An 11060-nucleotide genomic window follows, 5' to 3' on the forward strand; every position below is an offset into this window, starting at 1 on the left:
TCCTGCTCATGGGAGTAAAGGTTATGGGTGCATAAGGAGCCAGATCTGGAAAACCTTACTCACAAACCCCAATAAACCCAGCTTCAGCCAGCAAGTTTAATGATGCCCTCAAGAGAGCCAGGTCCCTTATCTGCAGCATCACACAATAACTATAAAGTGTTGAGATAAGTGGGGTTTTATCTCCCAGCTCTCTGCTGGCCTTCCCCTAGTATCAGGTCATGGCAGTGAAAGTGGCTGTGAAATCTGACTGCTCTGATTTGGGCAGGCAGGATTCAGGATGTGTGGGCAGAGTGGATGCTCTTACCCATCTGTGCATTTATGAATGGAAAATCAGGGAATTATCTCTGACTGTAATCCCTGTGGATCCCCTTTCCTTCAGGATGGGGTTGTAGGGTAGATGTTGGTGAGGATTCACACCAGCTTTTCAGTATCCTTCCCAGCTTTTGACATCCACAGGACGTACCTGGTTCCCTATGGTTTGTACAAGGCTTTAAAAAAAAACAATTAATGAGCTGAGGGAGCTGGGAAAGGGGCTCAGCCTGGAGAAAAGGAGGCTCAGGGGGGACCTTGTGGCTCTGCACAGCTCCCTGACAGGAGGGGACAGCCAGGGAAGTCGGGCTCTGCCCCCAGGGAACAGGGACAGGATGAGAGGGACCAGCCTCAAGCTGTGCCAGGGGAGGTTTGGGTTGGACATCAGGAGGGATTTCTTCATGGAAAGGGTGGTCAGGCATTGGAAGGGGCTGCCCAGGGAGGTTTGGAGTCCCCACCCCTGGAGGTGTCCAAGGGGTGACTGGATGTGGCAGTCAGTGCTCTGGGCTGGTGACAAGGTGGGATAAAGTCACAGGTTGGACTGTGTAGTCTTGGAGCTCTTTTGCAACCTGAATGATTCTGTGAGTCTATGAAAATCTGGGACATTTCCAAGAGTCATTTGTGACTTTTGCCAAGCAAAAGGCTATACCACAAAGGCTTTGTTTTGAGTGCTTTGGTATGTATGTGAACAAGCCTTAATTTCAGTTGTCTTTCTGGTTTGTTTCTTTTGTAAATGTCAGATAATTTAACAAATCATACATTTCCATCTTGTGGCATTTGTTGCTTTCTCAGTCAATTCTCTTCATGCCATCCATAACATCCAGCTCCAGAGCTGTACTTTGCTTTCAGTTTGGTATTTCTTAGTTTGATAATTCCTTTCTAGAAAGGAGACTCTTCACCTGCAGCTGGAGATGAGCAGCTCTTTATTTCATGTCTGCAGAAACCTTGTAAGATGTAACCTGTGATGTTGTTTGTGCCATCTGATAACGTGTGATCAAATGGAGCCTGTTTAAATAACAACATCTGGGACACCCTGACAGCAGAGCAGCTCTGAAACAAACATTTCCAAAGATCAGATAAGATGGAAGAGATGCCTCAGTGCTGGATTGCTCCCTGGATTACAAGTTCTTTGCTGAAGAGTTATTCCAGGCATGGGATTTCCTTTGTGCCACAGGCTAATGGATTGCAGTGGATCATTTTTCATGCTGGTTTATGTCTTGCAGAGACATGTGCTTTGTAAAGTCAGTGCAATGCACTGAGTATGGCAGTGGTAGACATGAGTTACGTAGGAGTAGGTAAACTAAGGAACTCAAAACAACTGAAAATTGTCTTGGTTTGTGTTCTCTTGCTGCCTTCCCTCCTTCCACCTCTTTTCCCTAAACCTACAGCATCTTTTCACATTAAGGGCTGCCTCACTTCCACCCAAATCTGTTCTTTCACGGTTATTTTTCAAAGCACCATGTTGCTTTTCAGTATTTTCCTTATTAGTGTGCAAAAAAAACAGCATTATGTGTTTAAAGGAAATTTTTAAAGTCCATGACTCCTGACTCACTCCTGCTCCTCTCTATTCCCTTGCAGGAGGATATTCAGGCTGATCCTGACTCCCAGGAGGAGAAGGAGAGGAACAAGTGGCTCTCCAGCCCTGGAGATGGTTCCAACACAGTGAAGAGTGCTCTCACTGTCCAGGAATATTTTGCCAAGCGCATGGCAAAGCTGAAGGGATCCCAGCAGGAAACAGAACCAAAGGTGGATCATTCCAGCCCAGCAGCTGATGAAGCTGTGGAGCCTTCAGAAGAGCTGGAAACCAAAGTCAAAAAGAAAAAGAAGAAGCAGAAGAGAGATGATGAGGCAGAAAGGACAGAGAACTGTGAGAAACCAGGGAAAAAGCCTAAGACAGGGAGCTTGAATGGAGAAGAACTGGATGATCCACTAAATGAATGTCACAAAAGGAAAAAAAAGAGGAAACATAAAGAGGAGAATGAAGGAGAAAACATCAATTGTGATGAGAATACAGGCAATGGAGAAATTTCTGTGGGATTGTCTGAGGGGGAGGAACTCAGCACAGAGGAGCAGGAGGAAAGGCAGAAGAAACGCCACAAGAAGAAGCACAAAAAGCAAAAAGAGGAGACAGGGGAGTGTGGGGAAGGAACACCCAGAAAGAAAAAGAAGCACTGCAAGAATATTTAACCCTTTCAGGCTCAGGGGTGGTGCGTCTGTGTTGTAGGAGGCTCTGTATAAACACAGCACCAATCCAGGCTTGGTCACGGCTCCAGCTCCAGCTGCATCTAAACACAGCCTGGATCTAAACTCAGACTGGATCTAAACTTTGACTTTATCTAAACCCAGCTCTCCCAGGGGAAAACGTGGTGATAGGCCAACAGGAGCTTCAGTCCATGTTCAAAAGGGACCCACATGGAGGATTGACACATCAAGACTGTGAAAGGCAGGGAATTACTTTCTGCTGCTTCACCTGAGTGTGTTTTTCTCAATCGAGGAAAAAAAAATTTAAAAATCACCCTAGTACTGCCTTTTTATTAAAATCGTTTTCACTTGTGAGAGCCCAGCTCTGCTTCTGGAAGCAGGAGGGGGTTTGCAAAGCTGTTTGTGTTTTTTCATTGATTTTTGAGAAGTGGTGTCTAATTTTTACATTCATCTCTTTTTACATATAAAATGAATGTTGTTTCTTCCCAAGATGCTTACTCTGGATAAAAGTTTGCTAAAAAAATGTCAGCACTTAAGGGTGAAATAAAAAGACCTCCCTGTGCCTCCAAACCATTGTCAAACAGTTTTTAACTTTGCACTAAAGCTAAAGAAAATGTGTATTTACCTTATCATTTATTAACCATACCTAAATCTTTGATTTCCAGGCAATACTCAGGATCTTTTTACTGGTGCCAGTGGAATCCAGAAAGCTGCCTTGGATAAAGCAAGGTTTTTTTTTCCTGAAACTGGGAGACCAATAGATTTTAAAAGCACAATCAGATTGCTGTTGCCATTCACACATTGAGAACTTGCAATTTGGATTTATAACCAAACTAGAGCTTGTTTCTCATTGTAAGCCTGGAAATAAGGAATGCTGGAACTGGGCACTGCCACAAGCAGTTTTGTGGGAGATCTGAAACATTCAGCATGAATTTTGGCATTTTAATGTCATTTAGAGCTGTCATGAGAGATGGGTGGGCTTGGAAGTGGTGGAATGGGAAGAAGGATTCCCCTTCCTGGTGTCCTGTTCTGATATTTCTTTGGCCACAGCAAACTGACAGCACAACCCTGAAGACCAGAGAGTTATCCTGGCAGAATCCAGAATCCAAATCCATGAGCTGCTCATTTCATCCAGGCCTGGCTGCGTTTCATCAGTGTAAATCTAAAACATCCCATTGGCTGCTCTGCTGAAGAAAATGGGTACATTTTTATATTGTCTCAGCTCAGTGGAGTTGCTTAACACGGTCTGAGGAACATTGTCAAGATGCAGATGTTAATTGGGAAAAAAATTTCCTTAAGCTGCCTTTATTGTGCAGTGGAGGAAGCTCCATCTGCAGCACCCAGACCACATGGATGGTTTGGTTGCAGCTCAACTCCTTTTTTTAAGATCTCTTGGTTTCCAAAGCACCTTTTTTCCCCTGCCTTCAGGACATGCTCATTCACTGCAGCAAAATGAACTTCTTATATAGAACAAGATGCCTTTCCCTGGATTTCTCATGCCAGGGGTTTTAACCTTGCATCTCCTTTTCAGGCTGTACAATTATTATTCACCATAATCTGCTTGTCCCTGGCTTCCTTAAAAGAAATACCACCACATACCATCAGTTATTGTCAAACTGGGAGAAAACTCCATGCTTGAGGTGGAAAAAATCATCTTCTCAGTGAAAGAAGACAGCAAAATAATGTTTTATGTTAAACTGAAGCATCCCTCCTGACTTCTTCCTCACCACAAGTTGGAATTTTTGTTATTAGAATCCAAAAGCCTGATTGTTTCCAATTATTATTTTTTTAACTCTTAAGCCAACTAAACTTTACAGCCTCTCTGGGATTTCAGTTTCAAAAGGTGCTACTCAAGGAATAAGGTTTCCTTCTCCAAATACTGCTGGGCTTGTTTGTTTGTTCCCTCTGTGAATTTTCATGTGTGCTGATTCTTGTGGGTGCTTGGGCACATTCCAGTGTCAGTTACAGGAAGAATGAAACCAGGAATAAACCTTTAAATTTGTGCTATTGCTCCTGTTAAATTCAGGATACCCAAGACTGAAATCTTTCTCAGATGGAAGTGTCAGCTACCAATGGAAGATTCTCTATTTCCGCAATAAATACATGGCACTTTACCCTGGGAAATGTGGAATTTTAATGTGCCCCAAGCTCTGCATGTGGTTGTAGGAGGGGAAAATCATAATAAATAAATAATCATAAATCATAAATTGCTTGTATTTGACAGAAACAATTGATTTCACTGCTCTGCTCTGTGTTTGTGGTCAACATTACTCAGTGAAAAGCTCTTCTTACCAGATACTGTCCAGTGAAATGGATGATTGGAACAAGAGAAACATGTCTCAGAGTAATAAATTACATATATATTTTTTGTTTGTTTGCTTCTAGTGGGTTTTGAGTTCTGTTTTAACCCAACTCTGGGTTTGGCAAGAAGGCCTTTTTTAGAAAGCACAAGAAAAAGAATTACGTCAGTGCCCAGATGGTGGAATTAGCAGAATGCGAGCACAAAGGAGCGACTTGGTTTCATTTCCGCGAAAATCAGACTTTCAAACTCCGAGGCCTTTTGTTATAAATTCATCCATTGTTCTCACAGAATGAGGTGGCTCCCAGTGAAATTACCTGGACACCAAGGAAAATGAGAATCCCTGCTCTGCTGTTGCTCCACAACGGGGAACGAGGCACTTGCAGCACAGATATTAAAATGTTTTCAGTTTTGGTAACCCCGGGTCAGCAGTGACTGAAGGAAATTTTCCTTTTTGCTTTGGGAACATTCCAACACTGGTTTCTCCTGAGCTCTTCCATTCTTTGCAGGGATGGGGCTGTTCTTGGCTTTGAGGCTCTGAATTCACTGTGGGATCCACAGCCAAGGATGTGATTGGCAAGTGCAATGTTAGAGCAGCAATAATGGAGGTTGAATTGTGCTTGTGTCTTGGTTTGGAAAGACAGGAGTCTGCTAAGGAAGGCAGGAGCCTCCCCTGAAATGGAGACTGTAAACCCTCCCCACCCCTCCGAATTGCTATAATTTTAAATTAAGGTGCTCTCAGGGAAAAATATGGGGGCAGGAAATAACTGTTCTTTAATAGGGAAGAAAAAAAAGAATAAAATAAACAATGCAGTCCACTAGAACAACACTGACAGAGTCAGAACCAAACCTGACGCCCTGTGGGTCAGGGTGTGGGTAGCAGTCCCATTGAAAATGTGGCTGCAGCCCTCCTGCAGTGTCAGGTGTGGTTCTGTTGGAGCAAGGAGGATCTGTAAAGAAGGATGGTCTTCCTCTGAAGATCCAGGAGGAAAAGGCAGCTGCTGTTCCTCTGGGGAATCCCGTGGAGAAAAGCCGTGCTGGTGTTCCAGAATCTCAGACTATATCGGGGTAGCAATGCTTGGCTCCTCCCTCTGGGCGGAGCATCTCCCAATGGGATGCTGTAGTTCTTATCAGCCATGCAGTGACATTCAATAGCTGTTATCAGCAGATGTCCCCTCCCGAGGGAGGAGTGAATGTGGTCACTCAAAGAGAGAGATAAGGCAAACTGCCCACTTGACAAAAGATAATCTACCATATAGATGGTAATGGGAAACATCTTGCATGCAATCTTCAACATTCATGCAAATTTTTATGACAATAAGCGTACTTTAGTGCTTTACTATGTTCGTTTGATAAGGAGGTTAACACAGCTATTCGCTGTAGTATTCTCTAATTCTAAATTAGCAATATAATGGATAATCCTAAACTTATTCCAACTAATATTAACAAAACTACAATGGGATGACATAACTTATAAAGATTTCTTTTGCAGTTGGTGACTACCTCATCGAGTCCAACCATTCCCTCAGCACTGCCAAGGCCACCACTGACCCATGTCCCCAAGTGCCCCTTAGTAACAGCCAGGGTTTTTTAAAGTATAAATGCACGACACCATTAAAGATTTCAGAACCACCTGTGCTTGTGTTCAAGTGAATTTGAGTCCATTGGGATGCAGCTGCTGTGTGACTTTTGTGAATTGAAGAGGCTGGAGCGTGTCCGGGGAAGGGAGCAGAGCTGGGGAAGGGGCTGGAGCACCAGGAGCAGCTGAGGGAGCTGGGAAAGAGGCTCAGCCTGGAGCAAAGGAGGCTCAGGGGGCACCTTGTGGCTCTGCACAACTCCCTGACAGGAGGGGACAGCCAGGGGGGTCGGGCTCTGCTCCCAGGGAGCAGGGACAGGAGGAGAGGGAACAGCCTCAAGTTGTGCCTGGAGAGGTTCAGGTTGGACATCAGGAGGGATTTCTCCATGGAAAGGGTGGTCAGGCACTGGAAGGAGCTTCCAGGGCCGTGCTGGAGTCCCCATCCCTGCAGGGATTTCAAAGCCCTGTGGATGTGGCACTTGGGGACATGGCTCAGAGGTGGCCTTGGCAGCACTGGAGAATGGATGGACTCGATGATCTCTGAGGGATTTTCCATCCTAAACCATTCTGTGGCTCTGTGGAGCGTTTGGGGACAGCTCAGCATCGTGTCCATGGCTGCAGTTCTCCTTTCAGCTGCCCTGGTGCTCTCAGTTCTCAGCAAAGACAATTAGCTGCATTCATCAGCGTAATTAACCAATTTTCTCCTGTTTAAACACACGAGACTGAAGCTGTTGCAGCATCCACCTTCAAAAGACACAAGTTATGTCAGGAAACCTCTGAACCTGCCAACAGCAAGGGAAGGAAGGAAGCTCCAAGAAGAGAGGGAAACCACACAAAACCTGTTGGAAGCACTGCCCAGCATCACACCTGGCTGGAAAAAAAGATCTGGGAATAGTGTATCCTATTGGATACAGGGTGAGGATTGTGGGCATCCAAAGCCATCCTTTGCCTAATTCCCCCTCACTCCTGGACAGGAACCCCCAGGAAGGATCTGAGCTCAGAGAACTTGGGACAATAACCAAGGCTTTTGTTTCTGTACCTGTTCCATCCAAGGATAAACCAATTTTGTCTTGGATCAGCAAACTTTTAGTGATTTAGGACTGGGAAATGCAGTACAAATACATAATTTGTGGTAGCAGGAGTGGGAATATTGTAAAACAAATTGAAGCTTCATTTCTCAGCAAGTCAAAATCTGCTTCTGAATCACCCAAATACATTTTTTTCTTATCTTAATCCATCTTCATAAATTTAAAGGTGTAAGAAGGAAACTCTTCCTAGTTCCTTTTAACCTAAAGGCACTAAAAAATATATTTTTGTAACCTTTAAACTGCATTTTAAAAGAAGTAAGAGCAGAACTATTCAGCACAATGCTGCAAAATTTAGCATTTCAAGGGGTGGGGGAGGGAGCTTTTCTGCTTTTTTTTTTATAATGGGAAAGCTCTAGGGTTTTTTGCCTAGAAAATAAATGGTCCAGGTAGCAATCCCTGGGGAAAACCTGGTGGAATCAAGGAGGATGGGCAGTGGGCAGAGTTGGGAACTACAGCACTGAGGGAATCTTCTGCTGGGAACCCCCAGCTCTCTCTGCAAAAACTTCTCTTGGGAGCCAAGAGTTTCATCAATAATTAAGGAACATGTGAATATTGAGCTAATTTAGGATTTGCACTTTCTCACATATTTTAATGTCCCTGAAGGTTGGTGGGGTGTGAGGTGGAGGGGGGGAGTAAAAATAAACCCTCCCTTGGCAGGGATAAAATTCCAGATGTCGGATCCACCCCCAAAAAAAAAAAAAAAAGAGGGATAAAAAAAAAAAAGAGGTGGTGGTTCCATATAGGGTTCAGCCACTCATTTTCTGCCTGGCCCATGGGAGTTGTTGCCACTGTTCCCCATCCATGAAAATGGGGGAGAACAAAGCTTTCTTCCCCCCTTTGTCTGCTCCATCTATTTTCGCTCGCGGCTTTTTCGCCGTAATTTCCCTGTTCCCAAAGCCCTGGGAGAGCTCTGCTGCTTCCTGTGCCCCAGATACAGGTGAAGCCTCGCAGCAGAGAGGGGAAGGTGAGCACACACACACACACACACACACACAAAAAAAAAAAAAGAAAAAGAAAAAAAAAGGTAATCCCGAGGTTTTTCCAGACTAATTACCCCGATCCGGTGGTAATTAAGAGGTGGCATTTTCACATGGCCCCAGCCTCCTTTATGTAACGTGGGAGCTCCCGACAGGACAGGTTTGACCAGCATTTTAGGCAGGGTGCAGAATGAAACCCTCCTTACTAATGCCATCAGAATGCCAGGTGCTGCAGGAAAGGGGGAGAAGGGAAAAAAAAAAGGGGTTATTAATAATAGTAGCAGTGTTTGCACTTAAAATTCTGTGTGGGGGCCCTGGGAAGGGAGGAAATCCAAATGAGGAATATTCCGCTGGATTTCTTTGTGCTGTAACCACACAGGAGCCCCAGATTGGGTCTCAGGAGGGTCTGAAAAGCCACAACTTGACCCCTGTGATACCTTTGGGAGGTCAAATGTTACTCCCAGGATGTGGAGGGAATAATGAGGATCAGGAACACCCAGAGAGGTGCTCTGAGAGCTTCCAGGCTTTGGCAGCAGAGGCAGGAGTGGGTGCAGCTCCTGTCCTTGCTCAGGGTTTTTTCCTCTCCCAAACCTGTCCACCCATCCTGCAAAATGTGGAAACACAGGGCAAGGTGGAAACAGTCCTGTAAAAGGCATCAACTGGAATTCATCCATCTCTTTCCTTTCCCCAGGAAGGGAAATTCTGCTGCTGCTACTAAAAATTCCTGGCCTCTGGGGCCTCCACAGAGGTGTTTCTATATCCATGATAGCCAGGTCCTGAGCATCCTGAGGGTTAAAAAGTAACAGTGAGCCATGCAACATATTCACCATACCCAAAGTACCATCCTGTTCAAAATAAAACCTTTGCAACCCCGGGCAGCCTCTGTTACAGGGCATTTCCGCCCTTCCTAAAGGGAGCTAAACAGAATTAAGGATGTTCCAGGTTTTCTTCCCAAAATATCACTGCCAACCTCTGCAGCAGCTCCAGCCTGCAACTTGCACCCCGTTGACCTGTGCAGGGCAGGGTGGGGAGTTTGACATCCTCCCTCCCTGCCCCATCCCGGCACTTCAAGGCGTGAGACAGGATTTGAGGAGAGATCTGGAGCTGCTGGGACAGAACAATCTGTCCCCAGGAGCGTGCCCAGCTCCAAACCCCAGATAAAAGGCAGCTCCTCCGTGTGTGTGTGTGTGTGTGTGTGTGTGTGTATGTGGAAAGGGTTTATAAATCTGTCCCAAGACCAGGAAATCTCCTGCGCCTTTTAGATTTAAGAGAAGTTGCCTTCCTGTTGTATTCCCAGATAACGCAGCTCTGATGGAGCCCACTTGTAAATAGCTTAATAGATTTAATCAGTTCCTTTGGAAAATGTTGTTGCTTCCGCAGGGTTTTAGTTCAGTCCCGGGGAAAAGCTCGGGGAGGGCAGTCGCTGCTTCTGCTGCGAGAGAAGTTGGCGGATTCCAGCTCTCCTGACCCCAAAATCACTGCAATCCACAAGAAACCAGAGCCATCCCGCTCCTGTGCAGAGGGAAGGGAGAGACCAGGAAGCCCAGGCGGATCCTGCCCGGCTCACATTTACATGAGCTCTCTCCATCACTCCTAATCTGACAAGAGTCAATAGGAACACCCAGGCACGTGGGAAACCTGCCCGAGCTCCCCGGCCTGGGATCCGCGCCGGGGTTTTCCCCCCTGCCTTGGGGTCAGATGGGGCAGCCTCGGCCAGCCCCATCCCGCACATCTCAAAACCCCGTCCCGCTGCTTTTATGGCAGCGCCGAGAGGAAACCCACGGTTTCCCTGCAGCCCCATGTCCGCGGGTCAAAATCATACAGGAATCCAGGCACCAAATGCATTCCCCAGGGCAAATCCCCAAGGGGATTTTAGGTGCCATCACCTTCCTGGAGATCCTTTGTCCTAGTGAGAGGAATGCTGCTTGGAGGACTTTCCCACCCAGCTGGGGTTAGTGGGGAACACCATTGTGTGGCTTTGGGACTTCCATCCCATCCAGCCTTTTTGGGCTGGGGCAGCACTCTGTAAAAAGCAGCAGCAAGGAGAAGATCCTTTCTCTCAGTGTCCAGGGATGGGCAGCAGGGACCGACTGGAGATGTTTCCTCTCTGAGCTCCATGCCTGCCTTGTTTTCCCCTAAAAGCTCCCTTAGGAGTCTGACCAGGCTGGACAAGCGCCCGCCAGCAGGTTCATTGTGTCCCAGTTTCCACCCCATACAAAGGGATCTGCAAATTTGGGGTTCAAACGCACATGGGGTGGGCAAAGCACAGCCTGGGCTGGGGGTTAAAGCAGAAGTGGGGAAAAGTTGTCTCTGTCTGTGGGATCCGTGCCTCGATTTCCCTTGGCAAACAGGGTTCCTGCATCTTGTCAAAGCCTGGGGAGGGGCCCTTTGCACCCCAGTGGGATCTTCCTTTCAGTGCCTTTTTCCTTTTTCCCCCCAGTTTTCAGTGCCTTTATCTCCTCTCTCTGCGCTACCCCCCAGCCTTTAAAGTTTGAAGGTCTCTGAGGTGCAGGAGGGCAGCGGGGCTGTTTGGGGGCGGGACATCTCCAGCTCTCTCCTCTCACCCTTTCAGCGAGCAAAATAAGGGAAAAATAATAATAAAAGGGGGG

At 46.3% G+C, this 11060-nt stretch overlaps 1 protein-coding gene across 1 annotated transcript in view; it reads left to right on the plus strand.

Moving 5' to 3' along the window:
- PINX1 (PIN2 (TERF1) interacting telomerase inhibitor 1) overlaps positions 1-3081 on the plus strand; it is an 80661-nt gene extending 77580 nt beyond the window's left edge. Inside the window, exon 8 of the mRNA XM_031060255.1 lies at positions 1888-3081. Coding sequence (XP_030916115.1) covers positions 1888-2496 — 609 coding nt within the window. The 3' untranslated portion in view covers positions 2497-3081. The remainder of the gene's footprint in view (positions 1-1887) is intronic.
- Positions 3082-11060: the final 7979 nt, after the last annotated feature.

Source organism: Geospiza fortis, unplaced genomic scaffold, assembly GCF_000277835.1.
Source record: "Geospiza fortis unplaced genomic scaffold, GeoFor_1.0 scaffold106, whole genome shotgun sequence".
Lineage (NCBI taxonomy): Eukaryota > Metazoa > Chordata > Aves > Passeriformes > Thraupidae > Geospiza > Geospiza fortis.